The 18,957-nt window shown below is 45.2% G+C and overlaps 1 protein-coding gene across 3 annotated transcripts in view; it reads left to right on the plus strand.

The window, feature by feature from the left end:
• Positions 1-18,957, plus strand: part of LOC141370723 (dynein axonemal heavy chain 9-like) — a 149,762-nt gene that overhangs the window by 42,503 nt on the left and 88,302 nt on the right. For 2 of the 3 annotated variants that reach the window (XM_073881722.1, XM_073881723.1), the window contains exons 6-10: positions 908-1,096; positions 3,527-3,762; positions 6,779-6,901; positions 7,874-8,078; positions 9,004-9,168. In XM_073881722.1, the coding sequence (XP_073737823.1) occupies positions 908-1,096; positions 3,527-3,762; positions 6,779-6,901; positions 7,874-8,078; positions 9,004-9,168 (918 nt within the window). The remainder of the gene's footprint in view (positions 1-907; positions 1,097-3,526; positions 3,763-6,778; positions 6,902-7,873; positions 8,079-9,003; positions 9,169-18,957) is intronic. The other variant, XM_073881724.1, reaches the window with a different exon arrangement.

The raw sequence follows: 18,957 nt of genomic DNA on the forward strand, positions 1-18,957 counted from the left end.
GTTTCGTTTGCAGAACTTAGCAGAGCCTTCTTTGCCTGGGTGAAGCATTTTCTGAATCAGTCCCCTTGGAAGGCAGGCAGGGTGTGCAGGCTCTGAATCCAACCCCGTCTCTACCCACCTAGAGGTCCTGGCCCGATACTTCAACATTCTGGTCTTTATCTGTGTCATCTATAAACAGGCATGGGAATGATTGGGTTGGCCCATTCAGCTGTGACATTCTACGATGCCATCTTTCGAGGAAGGACGAGGGGTCGGTCATAACACAGACTCAGCTCTGCCATATCCATAGAAAGGAGGCCTCTCCTCCCCAGAGAGGGGTCCCCACGGAGAGGTGTGCCCTACCAAAGTGGGGCAGACACAGTCAGGACGTGTTCCACCATCTTGATACTTTGTGCACACCCATGTTCTGGGACCTCTAACTCTGTCTTAATTACTGTGTCTATCTGCCCACCCACTGTGAATTATTTATAGCGCCTGGAAGGGATTTTATTTATTTTCCGATTCCCAGCACTTGGCGAGGAGAAGGGGGAGAACACATAATAGGTCCTGCAGCCCAGGCACTGCACTAGGTGATGAACGTACATGATCACATTTAATTTTCTCCCCAGCTCTTGGAGATGGGTGGTATTTGTCTTCATGCCTTATAAAGGGCAGAGCCCGGAAGCCTGCGCTCAAAGCCTGTAGTCCATCTGCAGCCCACATGATGCTCAGCACAGAATAGGTGTGTTTACTGAGTGTGTGCTGTGGCCAGTACAAGTCCCCAGTGACCCAAAGGGCCACATAGGTGATGACCCGAGTCTTCTGGTATCAGACGTGCACTGTGCATTCTCTGTGACTGAGTCCATGGCACTATGTAGAGCCTGTGGGATGATGAGCCTTCTCTCCTGTCTGGTCCCTGAACTCGTAGGTGGGAGGACTTGCCTCTGAGAACGTGAGGTGGGCAGAAGCCGTGCAGAACTTCCGACACCAGGAGAGCAAGTTATGTGGAGACATTCTACTCACCACGGCTTTTGTGTCCTACCTCGGCTTCTTTACGAAGAGATACCGGCAGAGCCTCCTGGACGGGACCTGGAGACCCTACCTGAGCCGGCTGGAAGTAGGTACAGCCTGAATTTCTCCTGACCTCACCAGCCTGGGGCTACCAGTGAGCTCACGGAACACTGACCTTCCAGATCTTCTTGTTCCTTCTTGCCGACTTCCTCCCACCACGCCCACCTGAGCATTCACCTGCATGTGACATAGGCACCCATGTTCTTCCTTCTGCTCACCCACGTTCCCTTCCACTGCCCTCTGGGCCACCTGAGGACAAGATCTCTCCTCTCCATTGGGCTCTCCAGAGACACTCTGATCCACTGCCCAGCAGGCTGCCTCAAAACTATAAAACTCAAGAGGCATCCGAAGCACCCTGTGTGTTCCCTCCAGTCTCCCTGCTCTTGAGCCAAACTTCAGAGCCATGGGAGGGCCAAGATCCTGGTCATGGGAACCCGGACACCCTTATGCAAACAGCTCTGCCTGCTTCGGTCATGTGTCCTCAGCTTGTCCTCCTAGTATAAGTGGGTGGATTTTGCTCCCCACCCCTCCATTTCTACTGAGATGATTGCGGGGGGCAATGCTGGTCCCTGGCTGAAAGGGGCTCAGGGCTGGAGCCTATAGTCAGAATAATTCCTAACCTTGTCCACTTTGTCATCACTCGTCATTCTCGATCCACAGATGTTCACTGAGGGTTCCGCATGTCCTCCCTCTCCACCAGACAGGAGGACAAAAGCCGTTCAAAGACCCACACGCCCACAGGAAGGTCACCGTCCCGTAGAGGAAGTTAGGTTCACAGAAAGTGGCTGCAGTGAGTCAGCCCAAAAGTTCACTACGTACAGAAGAGTTGTATTCCAGAATGTGTCCATAGGCAGATCCTCAGAACATAAAACTCTTATTCTCTGGTGACGGTTGGTTCCATAGATCAGCTCCCAAAACCTTACTCACTTGATGATTTGTTAAATAGTGATATAAAAACTATTATGGAAATACATACGTACATACATGCCCTTACGGCACTAGGAAAGAAACAAAAATAAAGCTGCTATTTATTTATCTTGGACACCATGGGAAAGGAAATTGTTAAAAGAGTGAGGAGCTCAAGGGCAGCTCAGTGGGGATTTTTCTGGCTTTTGGGGGGTTCCTAAGCATTTTTAGGCCGTGACCCCTTTGGCGCTCCAGTGAGACCTACGGATTTCTTCTCACAGGAATGTTTTTAGTGCATAAAATGGACCTGAAATACATTCCTGATCCCAGGATAAGAACCTCCAGAGGCAGATCTTGCTTTCAAGGTTTGTTTGATGGTAGAGTGCTGGCCATCCGATACCCTAGTGAGTGAGATTAAGGGAAAGGGGCTAGATTGGACACGCTTTCCTGAGGTAACAGGGGAGACAAACCACAGAGGAGAGAGGGACGGAGAGGTTAAAGGGTCATGTGTGTGTGTGTGTGTGTGAACCTCGAAAACATTTTACTAAGAGAAAGCAGCCAGACGCAGAAAGTTACCTGTTGTATGACTCCATTTATGTGAACTATTCAGAAGAGGTAAATAGAAAGTAGACTAGTGGTTGCTGGGAGCTGGGGTAGAGGGGAATGAGGAGGGCCTGCCAAAGGGTATGGGGTTCCTTTAGGGCTGAGGACACTGTATTGGAACCAGATAGAGCTGGTGGTCGCACAGCATTGTGAAGGACCAAATGCCATTGAATCGTGCACTCTAAAATGGTGCATGTAAGTGACATGGATTTTACCCCAGTTAAAAAGGTATGCGTGTCCCCAGTGGAAAATCTTAGCTGTAGAAGAATTGAATGAGCTGAGAAAGGTCAACAGAAAAGAAAAGGAGGGATCTGGGGCACACACGGGGGCCACAGAGGGAACCAGGTCCCAGGGAGGCATCCTCGGGCCCGGAGGTGCACTGGCGGGCTTCCCAGCATGCACCAGCAAGCGAGTCTGCAGCGGGAGGTCATGCGGGCGACCCCAGAAGTGGGGGGTGTTCTGGACTGGGAGAAAGGGGAGCATCTCCGGTTCTTTGCAAGCTGGGCCTCTGTCAGCAGGTGGTGAGTGCCATGCATGACGGAAAGGGTGATGTGGGCTGGCACAGGTGGGGGAAGCCCAGCCAGGCCTGGGGTCTGCTCCGGAGAGCATGCACGAGAATCAGAACGCAGGGGGAAAGGGGCCCTACTAACACGAGTAAGGGCAGGGAGGAGACTGTTGATAATACACACATAATCTATGCTAGAAATTCAATTTAGGCGAGTATACCCAAGAACGAAGGGTCACAGAGGCCGGATCTCTGCTGCTGTTCCTCCATCAAGAGAAAAAAAGGCTCTCGGGACTTGAAGAAAACCTGCTTCCAGAAATAATCACGAAACCAGAAAGCATGCTTCTGGGGGGATTTTGATCGTGCTTTTGAAGGAGCTGTGCCGACTTCGGGAGCCCCTGGGCGTCTCCCCTGTTCCCCCACCTTCTGCTCTGAGCGGGTGTCCTGCTTCTGCCTCATCAGGTCCCCATCCCCGTCACCCCCACCCTGGATCCCCTAAGGATGCTGACGGATGATGCCGATGTGGCCGCCTGGCAGGACCAGGGCCTCCCCGCGGACCGCATGTCCACGGAGAATGCCACCATCCTCCTCAGCTGTGAGCGCTGGCCCCTCATGGTTGACCCGCAGCTGCAAGGCATCAAGTGGATCAAGAACAAATACGGCGAGAACCTCCAGGTCACCCAGATCGGCCAGAAGGGGTAGGTGGCTGAGCACATCGCTTCTCCCTTTTCGTCGTGTGTGCAGAGGGCACAAAAAAGTGTCTCGAGGGGATCTTAGGCCCCAGTGCGTTGTGTCTACCCTCCTGCTTCCTCCACAAGGCTTCTCCTGTTTCTCTTCCCATTTTGGGAAACCTCCCAATGAAAGATGCGTGGGTACCAAGTCTCTGCTTTTCTTTGTCATGAGAAATCGTGTGTGTGCGTGAGTGTGTGTGCACACACCTGTGTGTGTGTGTGCGCGCGCGTGCATGCGTGAGTGTGCGTGAGCCTCCCGACCCCTCAGGAGTCCTGTCTCCACCGTCCAGCATTCCCTTCCCTTCTCTCCTTGGACACGTCCTCCCTGGTCAGGCACAAATCTGGGTTTCACAAAGTCTCCCTCACATTCAGCCAAACTGTGCCTGTCGCAGCCCATCCTCGAGCCCACTTCTCCGCCCAGTGTTCCCACTTCCGGCCCAGAGCCCCAGAGCACAAACCTAAACATTGTCTCTCCTGGGGAACGATGGGACATTGCAGCTGGAGGCACAGCACCCAAGTCAGTTGTGAACCTTCGAGAGCCCTGGTACCTGCCATGCCGCCTCATACGTACCCGACGGGGGACTTACTACCCAAAGGGACATGAATGACGTGGAGAATGTCTATCCAGCACCCGCCCCAGGCCTCCACACCTCCCACCTCGTGGCTTCATTAACTGTGTTAGAACCTAGCTTGGTATTTTCAGTTCTCAGTTCTTGTTCTGTGCCATCAGGATACATGAGCGGGATAGGACAGGGCCGTGGGGGTAAAGGTAGGGACAGAGATCATTTGTGAGGCGGTTGGGTATGTGCCAATCTTCGTGTTAGGGACCTTATCTCAAATGCTTTCCTTAATCCACACAGCTGATAAGGTTAGCGTTACTGGGACCATTTCACACCTGGGGAGATTGAGGTTCACAGAAGCAAATTAATGTCTGCAAGAGTATACCATATTAATTTTTTAAATATTTTATCTATTTATTTTGAGAGCGAGAGAGAGAGCATGAGCGGGGGTAGGAGCAGAGGGACAAGTTGATTCCTCACTGAGCAGGGAGCCCAACGCGGGGCTTGATCCCACGACCCTGAGATCATGACCTGAGTGGAAACCAAGAATCAGATGCTCAACCAACTGAGCCACCCAAGTGCCCCAAGAGTATACCATTTTAAAAGCTATGCTCATAGCAGCATTATGCACAATATTCAAAATGTGGAAGCAACCCAAGTATCCATCGACAGATGAATGGATGAACAAAATGTGTTATATATCCATATGATGAAATATTATTCAGCCTCAAACAAGAGTGAAATTCTGACACACGCTATAACATCGATGAACCCTGAGGACATTGTGCTGAATGAAATAAGCCAGTCACAAAAGGACAAATACTATATGGTTCTACTTACATGAGGTTCCTAGAGTTGGCAAATCCACAGAGACAGAAAGCAGAATGTTGTTCCCAGGGGGCTGAGAGGATGGGTATGGAGAGTCATCAGTTAAGGGGTACAGAGTTGCAGTTTTGCAAGATGGAAAACTTCTGGAGACGGATGGTGGTGACAGCAGTGTGAATGTGCTTGGTGCCCCTGAGCTGTACAGTTAGAAGCAGCGAAGATGGCAGGTTGTATGTTATGTACATTTCACCGCAATTGTAAATTAATGTATTAAATATTTTTTAAAACTGATGGAGGCAGTGTTTGAAGCAGGTGGTCCTCAGCTAGAAATCCAAGGTTTATCCTCTCCAACACTCAGCCGCCAAGGTGAGGCTTACTGCTCTGGTCGTCTGTCCCAAACGTGGCTGCCCAGAGGTCCAGATCAGCCAGCATTGTTTAAATCAAACACGCAATGTTACAAAAACAGTTAAACAAAGCAAATATAAACTACCAGAATGGATCCCTTCTTCTAGAGAGGGTAAGAGGAGAAATGAATCCCAAGGTATACCAGGGTATATGTTTATCTGTGTCATGGACCAGATAATCTCATCCTAGCCTCTTCCCCACACTTTGATTAAAACATTCCTTTCTAGGGGCGGCCGGGTGGCTCAGTTGGTTGAGCCTCTGACTCTTGGTTTTGGCTCAGGTCATTTGGCTCAGGGGAAATGAACCATGAGAGACTGTGGACTATGGGAAACAAACTGAGGGTTTCGGAGGAGAGAGGGGCGGGTGGATGGGTGAGCCTGGTGATGGTGTTAAGGAGGGCACGTATTGAATGGAGCACTGGGTGTTATACACAAACAGTGAATCATGGAACACTATATCAGAAACGAATGATGTGGGGCACCTGGGTGGCTCAGATGGTTAAGCATCTGCCTTTGGCTCAGGCCAGGATCCTAGGGTTCTGGGATCGAGTCCCACATCGGGCTCCTGGCTCAGCGGGGAGCCTGCTTCTCCCTCTCCCTCTGCCTCTCTCCCTGCTCATGCTCTCTCTCTCTGTGTCTCTGTGTCTCAAGTGAACAAATAAAATCTTTAAAAAAAAAAAAACTAATGATGTACCGTATGGTGACTAACATAACATGATAAAATTAAAATGTATTCTTTTAAAAAAAAGAAAATTGTTACAGGAGAATATTTAATGACGTGGGGAAATGTTTCCAATACATTTTATGTACAGGAACTAAATTATAAAATAAACGTGCTGTATGAATCCAATAGTAAATATAAATGCAAATATAAATTAAATTATAAATAAAATAAAATAAAAGGAATCAACTTGAAAATATATCCAAACATACACATTCAACACCAAAATACCAATGACCAATGAAAGGGTCCCATTCATTTTTGTGTCCTTTTTTGTATTTTGTCATGTTTCCTTATTTCTGAAACTGTACAAGATCAAATAAATATCCTTTTAAATAGAGAAAAATGGGCCCACTGAGGTCAGCCCGGGCAGCTGCACCCCCACGTCTTCCATGGAGGCCCCAGTTGTCCTGTTACATTTCCTGTGCATCTGTACCTTGCCACAGGCTCATACTGCCCAACTCTCTCCCCAGCTATCTCCAAACCCTAGAGCGTGCCCTGGAGGCTGGAGACATGGTGTTGATCGAAAACCTAGAAGAGTCCGTTGACCCTGTTCTGGGACCCCTGCTTGGGAGAGAGGTCATCAAGAAAGGACGGTAAGACTCCGCCATGTCGCTGATCCTTCCTGAGGAGCAGGCTCCCAGAAACGTGAGCAGATCTGCTCTTCCCTGAACATCCTCTCCTCAACTCCTGCCACCGGCTTCCTGCGGCACGCACACCTTTCTCACTTCCGCAGAGGGAATACTTAGCTGCCCTTGACTCGTAGAGAAAGTTTCCTGCAATAACTGCTCCCATCAGTCACGTCCTCCTTGACTTCCTCCTACATGGGAACAGTGCACTCTTTTGGAGGAATTCTAGAAGGGAAGTGGTCAAAATGCAGACTGCCTTGTAAGCGTGAGCATTTTATCCAAGCTAGACTCCTGGGTTCTGAGAACTCAGCGCTCTGGCCCTTTGATGAGCCCCTGTTGCTTTGGGGGCTGGCAAGTGATCAAGGCTTAGCAAGCGTCTGGCGGAAGGGAGAGGATGAGAGAGGATGAAGGACAATAGGCACATAGGAGAGAGAGCATTATCATGGAGAGTTGCTTTACCCACTGCCCAGGCCATAAATTGCCTTTCCGTGTCCTTAGGATGTGCTCATTTGCTGAATTAACCATTGCCACCCATAGTTCTCCGTCAGCCATGAAAAAAAGGACGCCCTATTTTTGCAAGCCTATCAAGCACCTTTGTGCGAACTGATGGTGTCCTTTTCTGCAAACACTTTACTGCCATCTGCTGGGAAAGTTTCATAATGTACCAACCTACTTGGACTACAGTGGGAATGGCTCTCCCAACAGCCATGCACGTCAAATCAAACATGGCGGCCGCGGGAGAAAGTCTCTCACCCTCCACTCCCATGCCCCACATGAAGGCAAACAAGGATCTCAGGGCTCAATCTAGACATGCTTGGGAGGAATCCGAATGTGGCCATATTGCTTGCCACGATCTCACAGAAAAACACCTAGAATTCTGTCCCTGAACCGATTCTCATGGGAAAGCAACCCACCTTCACATGACCCTTCGTGTTCCAGATTCATTAAAATTGGAGACAAAGAGTGTGAATACAATCCCAGGTTCCGGCTCATCCTTCACACCAAGCTAGCCAATCCTCACTACCAGCCCGAACTGCAGGCTCAGGCCACCCTGATCAACTTCACGGTGACCAGGGACGGCCTGGAGGACCAGCTGCTGGCCGCTGTGGTCAGCATGGAGAGGCCGGACCTGGAGCAGCTGAAGGTACGTGGGGTATCCACCAAGGAAGGGAGGATGGAAATGCCCGGCCACGAGACCCTGCTCCCCATTCTGGGTGAGGTGTGGGGGCTGCTTTTCCTGGAGCTGAGCAGCATGGTTCTTTGCTAGACTTTGGGGGGTGGTGGGGGCTGGCCATCACCATTTAGCTGCCTGAATGTCCAGTTGGGAAACAGAGACTGGAGCAAGATGAAGAACAGAGAGGCCAAAGACAGCTGGGAGACCAGACACTCTTGTCACCAAGAGCAGAGCCTGGCCCAGGGTTGTGAACGTGCTTGGGCCCACACATGAGTCCAGAAGTAACCACCATGTGAGGAGAGTGTCTTAGTCAACTTAGGCCGCTATAACAAAATACCACGGACTGGGGGACCGTGTTCCCACCCTCACAGAGCTTATAGTCTAGTGGAGGAACACAGAAAATAAATAGCGTAGACAAATAATGTCATTCGAGGTAATGACAAGACTTTCCAAGAAAATAAAGTAGCGTGATATTAAAAAGCCAAGGGGCTAACTTAAACCAGGAAGGTGGGGCGCCTGGGTGGCTCAGTTGGTGAAGCGTCTGCCTTCAGCTCAGGTCATGATCTCTGTGTCCTGGGATCGAGTCCTATATCGGACTCCCTGCTCAGCGGGGAGTCTGCTGCTCCCTATCCCTCTGCCTTTCCCCTTGCTTGTGTTCTCTTTCTTTCTGTCAGATAAATAAAATATTTTAAAAAAGAAGAAGAAGCTAAACTAGCCCAAAGTCACATGACTAATAAATGGTGCATTTGGGATTCAGTTCATCTGCTTGTCTGTTCTCATGCTGTCCTGTCTCCCGCTTCATCCATCTGAAGGAAGAAGCTTGACCCCGTAGCATTTATTTATTCAGGATGCTCAGGGCTTCCCCATCTGACTCTGCCTTACTTGATGTTTGCAGTCAGATCTCACGAAGCAGCAGAATGGGTTCAAAATCACCCTGAAGACGTTAGAAGACAACCTGCTATCTCGCCTGTCCTCAGCATCTGGGAACTTCCTGGGGGACACGGCCTTAGTGGAGAACCTGGAGACCACCAAGCAGACAGCCGCCGAAGTTGAGAAGAAGGTAAAACTGCCCTGTCGGCCAAGGTTGGGCGGCAAGGCCCTCCTCCCAGCCCCTGAGTCCCGAGTTTTTGGAAAAAAAAAACACAAAGTCAGAATTCCCAAGTACCTTTTCCATGTTTCCAAATTCCTTCTAGAAAGTCCAGCGAGGCAGGATTCCTGAGTCGACCAGCTCACACCCCGTGTTAGGGAGTTCCCACCTTCTGGGAGGTGCGTTTGACAACTCAACTCCATGGAAGTCTGATGAGCATTAAGTCTGTGCCCAGCCTCGTCTTCCATGCGGGGGATGGTAGCTCAGACTTCATCCTCAGCCAGTGTGTGCGGTTGCCCCGAAGCTAAGGAGTCCCACTGCTGTGAGCATTGGCTGGTTCGGCATGATTGCACCCTGAGAAAACCCACCAGCCTGCAAAAATCTCACAAGTCCGATTGCCATGAGGGAATTTCAGTGAATTCTCAGGAAGCTCAGCTCTTAAAAACGGTTGTCATCCTGGGAGATGATGCAGTATATAGCTTCCTTCCTTTATCCCACAATGTTTGGAAGGCTTTTATTTCCCCTGTGGGGGACTGGAAGACAGGACTTGAGGGTGTCCGAGCCTCTCACCCTTTGTGGGCAGGCTGTTGTCCTATGCAGGCTCAACAACATTCCCAGCCCTGCTCCCGGATCAGAGGAGCAATCAAGACCCTGGTTCTGAGCAGGATACTGCTCAGTACTGTAACAGCACACCTTTGAGGGAATACACTCTGTCAGATTATTGGAACTTCTCCAAATATCAAAGCCTCTGTTCCAGGTAGGGACAGGGTAGGAAAAATGAAAAGTAATGATGGGGGCAGGTAGACCAGCTCATGCCCACTCTGGGATAACAGACAATTGAGGTTGGAGGGAGAGACACTAAGAGCAGGGATTTCCAGCCTCGCATCGTCTCCATGGCCAATATGTGACCACTAGGTTTTACTGCTGGTTCTCTGTGGCCTCCATATCTCTAGATAGGATGGTGCAGAGTTTGTACAATAATTATGTAGAAGTTCCACTGTCTTGGGCAAGAGAAATGGGGGGGTGGACAGAACCCAACTCACATATGGTTATATATGGATAAAAGTTTTAGGGGCACCTGGGTGGCTCAGTCGGTTAAGCATCTGCCTTCGGCTCAGGTCATGATCCCGGGGTCCTATGATTGAGTCCCGAATCAGGCTCCCTGCTCAGCGGGGAGCCTGCTTCTCTCTCTGCCTCTACTGCTCCCCCTGCTCAAGCTCGCTCTCTCTATCCCTCTGTCAAATAAATAAATAAAATCTTAAAAAAAAGTTTTAGTCAAGGAAATGTCTCAGGTTCTAGGAATAAACACCTAGATAGGTAAAGGTGCCAATATCTAAAAGATGGGAGCAGAAATGGATTTAGGGATGAGAAGAAATTATTATTTTAGTTTGTGTTGTGTTGAGTTTGGAGTGCCTCTGGGCCATTCACACAGGTCTGTCCCATGGGTTTTTGGATATCTGATCTTGGCTGGTGATAAAGTGCTGACAGTCATCAACAAGTAGCTGGTCATTGAAACCAGGAGTGGATGAAGTCACTGGGGATATGTGTGCACAATGATGAGACTGGAAGTAGAGCATGGAAGAAGACTAATACATATTAAGAGAAATACAGAAGATGTAAACTGTGGAATAGAGCAGAGAGATGGGAGGAAAAGCAGGGAAAATAAGAGATTGTGAGAGAAAACATTTCAAGAAGGCATGCCAATGGTGTTGAATGATGCTGAGGACTCAAATAAGATATGGCTGAGATGTGGCCACTGAACTTTGCAAAAAGGAGTCATCAGTGATCTTGGGGAGAATGATTTCCATGAAAGCAGAAGCCAGACTACATTAGAATGAGAGCAAATGGGAGCTGAGAAAGGGAAAGTGAGTATAAATAACCCTTTAAAGAAGCCAAACTGTGAAATGGGAGAGAAAGGATTGTAACTTAAGAAGGACATGGATCCCCTGAGATGGGAGAGACTGAGTGTACTAAGATCCTGGCCAGGAGTTGGGAGGATGCATGGATTATAAAGGAAGAGCAGGAGGCAAGAAGAGAAGGTGAATTTACAGAAAGAAGAAGAAATGATTAGTACAGTGGGGTACATAAGAAAGGGGAAATGCCATTCAGGTCACAGATGGTGAGCTTCTCTTTAGAAAGATGGAGAGGGGCACCTGGGTGGCTCAGTCAGGGAAGCATCTGTCTTTGGCTCAGGTTATGATCTCGGGGTCCTGGGATGGAGTCCTGCATCAGGCTCCCTGCTCAGCAGGGAGTATGCTTCTCCCTCTGCCTGCCCTGCCCCTCCCCCCTGCTCGTGCACTCTCTCTCTCTCTTAAATAAATAAAATCTTTTAAAAATTAAATAGAAAGATGGAGAGCTAGCTCCAATGTGATAGGGGCTGGGGACAAAAAGGAGCCTAGAAATGAGATCCATGATCCATGGATCCATGTAGGCAGCTGAGCTAGGGAGAGAGAGACTTAAAGGAATCAGGAGAGGAAGAAATGAAGGAGAGTCCTTCCTGTTGGTCTTTATATAAACGGGGAGAGCCGTGTCATGTTCACCTGCTGGGAGTAAAGGAGTGCTGGTGAGGTAGGTAGCTTGGGAACAGAGTAAAAGTTTGCAATGGCTGAAATAGGAATGAAAGGTGACTCAGGAAACACAGTTAATGGACAGCATTAAGAACCCAGGTGAGCTTGAAACGTATGAATCTCAGAACGCCATTCTGAATAATTGTATGATTTTTGTTCAGTCCAGCCTCTTCTGAGAATCTATGTCTTCAATTACTGAATTAACTGATTTACATTTATTAACATTATTGATAGAGTGAATTTCTTCCTACCATCTTAATTTGTGTTTTCTAGCCACCACGCTTAGTTTTTCTCCTTCCTTTTTCTTTATTCTCCTCTCTATCCTTTGCTGATTTTGAAGTTATTTACTTTGGTTTTTTTTTTATTATGCTATGTTAATCACAATTCACGATTCATTATTTGCGTATAACACCCGGTGCTCCATGCAGAACGTGCCCTCTTTAATACCCATCACCAGACTAACCCATCCTTACCCCCCCCAGAACCCTCAGTTTGTTTTTCAGAGTCCATCGTCTCTCATGGTTTGTCTCCCCCTCCGACTTACTCCCCTTCATTCTTCCCCTCCTGCTATCTTCTTCTTCTTCTTCTTCTTCTTCTTCTTCTTTTTTTACATATAATGTATTATTTGTTTCAGAGGTACAGATTTTGATTCAACAATCTTGCACAATTGTTTTATTTTATTGATGAATCTTATTTCATTTATATGTGAAATTATATTTCATTTTATATGTGACTTAACAATATATATATTGACTTAACAAGGTCTAATATAAAGTGATATATCTAGCCTCTTCCAAACAATATAAGGACTTTAGAATACTTTGATCATCCTTTTCCATCTTCTGTTACTGTTTTATATTTTAGTTCTACCTACTATTCCCAAGGTGGCCATTTTTTATGGCCTTTGTTATTTAGATTAGCCATATATTTAAGAAATTCTCAGACCTTGTTTCTTCCTTTTGGATTCAATCATTTTCTAACTGAAGCAAATAATTATTTCTTCAAGGGCCTGTGGATAGTAAATTCACTTTGATGATGACGAACTCTGGTCTTTCATCGATTTTGGAAAATTCTCAACTATTATAGCTCCAACTGTTGCTTCTCTCTATTCTCTACTTCCCTCTGTTAGATGTATTTTGAATCTTCTCATTCTGTCTGCCAACTCTCACAACGTCTTATATATTTTTCATCTTTTTTTTTTCTCTCTGAGCTGCTTCTGTTGCAGTTTCCTCAGATCCGTCTTCTGGTTCGCATATTCTCTTTCCAATGCTAGTCCATTATTTAACCTTTGCACTGCTTTTTCATTTAAATAACTGAATTCTTATTTTTAGAAGTCCTAGTTACTTCTATGTTTTGTCTCAGGCAATATGTCTTCCTACTTACAATGTCCTGATTTTATGCTTTCTTTCGTCTCTACTGCTTTTTTTTTGCTTTAAATTTTTTATTGTTATGTTAATAACCATACATTACATCATTAGTTTTTGATGTAGTGTTCCATGATTCACTGTTTGTGTATAACACCCAGTGCTCCACACAGAACGTGCCCTCTTTAATACCCATCACCAGGCTAACCCATCCCTTCCACCCCCCACCACTCAGCAACACTCAGTTTGTTTCCTGAGATTAAGAATTCCTCATATCACCATGAGAGATGATGGACTCTGAAAAAGAAACTGAGGGTTCTAGAGGGGAGGGGGGAGGGGGATGGATTATCCTGGTGATGGGTATTGAGGAGGGCACGTTCTGCATGGAGCACTGGGTGTTATGAACAAACAATGAATCATGGAACACTGCACCAAAAACTAATGATGTAATATATGGTGATTAACATAACAATAAAAAATTTTAAAAAAAAAGAATTCCTCATATCAGTGAGGTCATATGATACATGTCTTTCTCTGATTGACTTATTTCACTCAGCATAACACCCTCCACTTCCATCCACGTCGTTGCAAATGGCAAGATCTCATTCTTTTGATGGCTGCATAATATTCCATTGTGTATATATACCACTTTTTCTTTATCCATTCATCTGTCGATGGACATCTTGGCTCTTTCCACAGTTTGGCTATTGTGGACATTGCTGCTATAAACATCGAGGTGCACATACCCCTTTGGATCCCTACATTTGTATCTTTGTGGTAAATACCCAGTACTGCAATTGCTGGATCGTAGGGTAGCTCTATTTTCAACTGTTTGAGGAACCTCCATACTGTTTTCCAGAGTGGCTGCACCAGCTTGCATTCCCACCAACAGTGTAGGAGGGTTCCCCTTTCTCCACATCCCCGCCAGCATCTGTCGTTTCCTGACTTGTTCATTTTAGCCATTCTGACTGGTGTGAGGTGGTATCTCATGGAGGTTTTGATTTGGATTTCCCGGATGCCGAGCGATGTGGAGCACTTTTTCATGTGTCTGTTGGCCATGTGGATGTCTTCTTTGGAAAAATGTCTGTTCATGTCTTCTGCCCATTTCTTGATTGGATTATTTGTTCTTTGGGTGTTGAGTTTGATAAGTTCTTTATAGATTTTATATACTAGCCCTTTATCTGATATGTCATTTGCAAATATTTTTTCTCCCATTCTGTCGGTTGCTTTTGGTTTTGTGGACTGTTTCTTTTGCTGTGCAAAAGCTTTTTATCTGGATGAAATCCCAATAGTTCATTTTTGCCCTTGCTTCCCTTGCCTTTGGCGATGTTTCTCGGAAGAAGTTGCTGCGGCTGAGGTCGAAGAGGATGCTGCCTGTGTTCTCCCTTAGGATGTTGATGGACTCCTGTCTTAGGTTTAGGTCTTTCGACCATTTGGGGTCTATTTTTGTGTGTGGTGTAAGGAAATGGTCCAGTTTCATTCTTCTGCATGTGGCTGTCCAATTTTCCCAACACCATTTGTTGAAGAGACTGCCTTTTTTCCATTGGACATTCTTTCCTGCTTTGTCAAAGATGAGTTGACCATAGAGTTGAGGGTCCATTTCTGGGCTCTCGATTCTGTTCCATTGATCTATGTGTCGGTTTTTGTGCCAGTACCAAACTGTCTTGCTGATGACAGCTTTGTAATAGAGCTGCAAGTCCGGAATTGTGATGCCGCAAGCTTTGCTTTTCTTTTTCAAGATTCCTCTGGCTATTCGGGGTCTCTTCTGGTTCCATACAAATTTTAGGATTCTTTGTTCCATTTCTTTGAAAAAAGTGGGTGGTATTTTGATGGGGATTGCATTGAATGTGTAGATTGCTCTAGGTCGCACTGACATCTTCACAGTGTTTGTTCTTCCAATCCATGAGCATGGAACGTTTTTCCATTTCTTTGTGTCTTCCTCAATTTCTTTCCTGAGTATTTTATAGTTTTCTGAGTACAGATCCTTTGCCTCTTTGCTTAAATTTATTCCTAGGTATCTTATGGTTTTGGGTGCAATTGTAAATGGGATCGACTCCTTGATTTGTCTCTCTTCTGTCTTGTTCTTGGTGTATAGGAATGCCACTGATCTCTGTGCATTGATTTTATATCCTGCGACTTTACTGAATGCCTGTATGAGTTCTGGCATTTTTGAGGTGGAGTCTTTTGGGTTTTCCACATACAGTATCATATCATCTGCAAAGAGTGAGAGTTTGACTTCTTCCTTGCCGATTTGGATGCCTTTGATTTTTTTTGTTGTCTGATTGCTGTGGCTAGGACTTCTAATACCATGTTGAATAGCAGTGGTGAGAGTGGACATCCCTGCTGTATTCTTGACCTTAGGGGAAAAGCTCTCAGCTTTTCCCCATTGAGAATGATATTCGCTGTAGGTTTTTCATAGATGGCTCTTATGATATTGAGGTATGTACCCTCTATCCGTATACTTTCAAGAGTTTTGATCAAGAAAGGATGCTGTACTTTGTCAAATGCTTTTTCTGCATCTATTAAGAGGATCATATGATTCTTGTTCTTTCTTTTGTTAATGTATTGTATCACGTTGATTGATTTGCGGATGTTGACCCAGCCTTGCAGCCCAGGGATAAATCCCACTTGGTCGTGGTGAAAAATCCTTCTAATGTACTGTTGGATCCTATTGGCTAGTATTTTGGTGAGAATTTTTGCGTCCATGTTCATCAAGGATATTGGTCTGTCATTCTCCTTTTTGATGGGGTCTTTGTCTGGTTTGGGGATCAACGTAATGGTGGCCTCATAAAATGAGTTTGGAAGTTTTCCTTCCATTTCTGTTTTTTGGAACAGTTTCAGGAGAATAGGTATTAATTCTTCTTTAAATGTCTGATAGAATTCCCCTGGGAAGCCCTGGGCTTTTGTTTGTTGGGAGATTTTTGATGACTGCTTCAATTTCCTTAGTGGTTATAGGTCTGTTCCGGTTTTCTATTTCTTCCTGGTTCACTTTTGGTAGTTGATACATCTCTAGGAATGCACCCATTTCTTCCAGGTTATCTAATTTGCTGGCATAGAGTTGCTCATAATATGTTCTTATAATTGTTTGTATTTCTTTGGTGTTGGTGGTGATCTCTCCTCTTTCATTCATGATTTTGTTGATTTGGGTCATTTCTCTTTTCTTTTTGATAAGTCTGGCCAGGGGTTGATCAATCTTGTTAATTCTCTCAAAGAACCAGCTCCTAGTTTCGTTGATCTGTTCTACTGTTCTTTTGGTTTCTAGTTCATTGATTTCTGCTCTGATCTTTATGATTTCTCTTCTCCTGCTGGGTTTAGGCTTTATTTGCTGTTCTTTCTCCAGCTCCTTTAGGTGTAGGGTTAGGTTGTATATTTGAGACCTTTCTTGTTTCTTGAGAAAGGCTTGTATTGCCATATACTTTCCTCTCAGGACTGCCTTTGCTGTATCCCAAAGATTTTGAACAGTTGTGTTTTCATTTTCATTGGTTTCCATGAATTTCTTTAATTCTTCTTTAATTTCCTGGTTGACCCATTCATTCTTTAGTAGGATGCTCTTTAGCCTCCATGTATTTGAGTTCTTTCCGACTTTCCTCTTGTGATTGAGTTCTGGGTTCAAAGCATTGTGGTCTGAAAATATGCAGGGAATAATCCCAATCTTTTGGTACCGGTTGAGAGCTGATTTGTGACCTAGGATGTGCTCAATTCTGGAGAATGTTCCATGGGCAGTAGAGAGGAATGTGTATTCCGTTGCTTTGGGATGGAATGCTCTGAATATGTCTGTGAAGTCCATTTGGTCCAGTGTGTCATTTAAAGTCTTTATTTCCTTGTTGATCTGTTGCTTAGATGATCTGTCCATTTCAGTGTGGGGGGTGTTAAAGTCCCCCACTATTATTGTATTGTTGTCAATGTGTTTCTTTGCTTTTGTTATTAATTGCCTTATAAAATTGGCTGCTCCCATGTTAGGGGCATAGATATTTACGATTGTTAGATCTTGTTGGATCGACCCTTTAAGTAGGATATAGTGTCCTTCTTCATCTCTTACTACAGTCTTGGTTTTAACATCTAATTTGCCTGATATAAGGATTGCCACCCCAGCTTTCTTTTGGTGTCCATTAGCATGGTAAATGGTTTTCCACCTCCTCACTTTCAATCTGGGGGTGTCTTTGGGTCTAAAATGAGTCTCCTGCAGACAGCATATTGATGGGTCTTGTTTTTTAATCCAATCTGGTAGCCTGTGTCTTTTGATTGGGGCATTGAGCCCATTTACATTCAGGGTAACTATTGAAAGGTATGAATTTAGTGCCATGGTGTTGTCTGTAGGTGATGTTACTGTATATTGTTTGCGTTCCTTTCTGATCTATGCTGCTTTTAGGCTCTCTCTTTGCTTAGAGGACCCCTTTCAAAATTTCTTGCAGGGCTGGTTTCATGTTTGCAAATTCCTTTGGGTTTGTTTGTCCTGGAACATTTTTCTCTCTCCTTCTATTTTCAATGACAGCCTAGCTGGATATAGTATTCTTGGCTGCATATTTTTCTCGTTTAGTGCTCTGAAGATCTCATGCCAGTCCTTTCTGGCCTGCCAGGTCTCTGTGGATAGGTCTGTTGCCAGTCTAATATTTCTACCATTGTAGGTTACATATCTCTTCTCCCGAGCTGCTTCGGGATTTTCTCTTTGTCTCTGAGACTCGTAAGTTTTACTATTAGATGTCGGGTGTTGACCTATTTTTATTGATTTTGAGAGGGGTTCTCTGTGCCTCCTGGATTTTGATGCCTGTTTCCTTCCCCACATTAGGGAAGTTCTCTGCTATTATTTGCTCCAATATACCTTCTGCCCCTCTCTCTTTCTTCTTCTTCTGGGATCCCAATTTTTCTAATGTTGTTTCGTCTTATCATATTGCTCATCTCTCGAATTCTGCCCTCGTGATCCTGTAGTTGTTTATCTCTCTTTTTCTCAGCCGCTTTATTTTCCATCATTTGGTCTTCTATATCATTGATTCTCTCTTCTGCCTCATTTATCCTAGCAGTTAGTGCCCCCATTTTTTATTGCACCTCATTAATAGCCTTTTTGATTTCGACTTGGTTAGATTTAATTTTTTATTTCTCCAGAAAGGGTGTCTCTAATAACTTCCATGCTTTTTTCAAGCCCAGCTAGTATCTTTAAAGTCATGATTCTGAACTCTAGGTCCGACATCATACTAATGTTCGTATTGAGTAGGTCCCTGTCTGATGGTACTACCTCTTGTTCTTTTTGCTGAGGTGATTTTTTTCGTCTTGTCATTTTGTCCAGAGTAGAAAAGATGAATGAGAGATCAAAATGCTAACAGGTTAACAACGTCCCCAGCAAATATACTCTGTACAAATCAGAAAAGACCTGAAACCAGGGGAAAAGAAAGGGAGAGAAAGAAAAACAAAAGAAAAAGATAAAAACAAAAACAGAACAATCCAAAAAAAAGAGAATATGATCAGATATGATCAGGCTAGTGCATAGATCAGTGCCACACACTAGATTTGGGGCGTATTTTGGTCTGTTAGAAAAAAGTGCCTCCTAAAACTTTAATGGAAGAAAGACTTATATATGTACAAAACAAGGGTTGACACAATAAAGGGATGAAAGATGACTGTAGAGATGAAAATTATAAAAGATTTTATAAAAGGAATTGATAAGATAAGAAGTTCTTTGAAAAAAGAAAGAAGATTTGAAAAAATAGGGAGAGAATGTGATCAGGCAGGAGACTAGAACAAAGCCATACACTAGTGATTTAGGGTATATTTTGATCTGTTAGAAGAAACTGTATCTTAAAATTTTAAAGAGAGAACGACTTACATATAAATGCCAA

The sequence above is a fragment of the Callorhinus ursinus genome, unplaced genomic scaffold (assembly GCF_003265705.2).
Source record: "Callorhinus ursinus isolate GAN/ISIS: 27379988/994484 unplaced genomic scaffold, GSC_fseal_2.0 scaffold43, whole genome shotgun sequence".
Taxonomy (NCBI): Eukaryota; Metazoa; Chordata; class Mammalia; order Carnivora; family Otariidae; genus Callorhinus; species Callorhinus ursinus.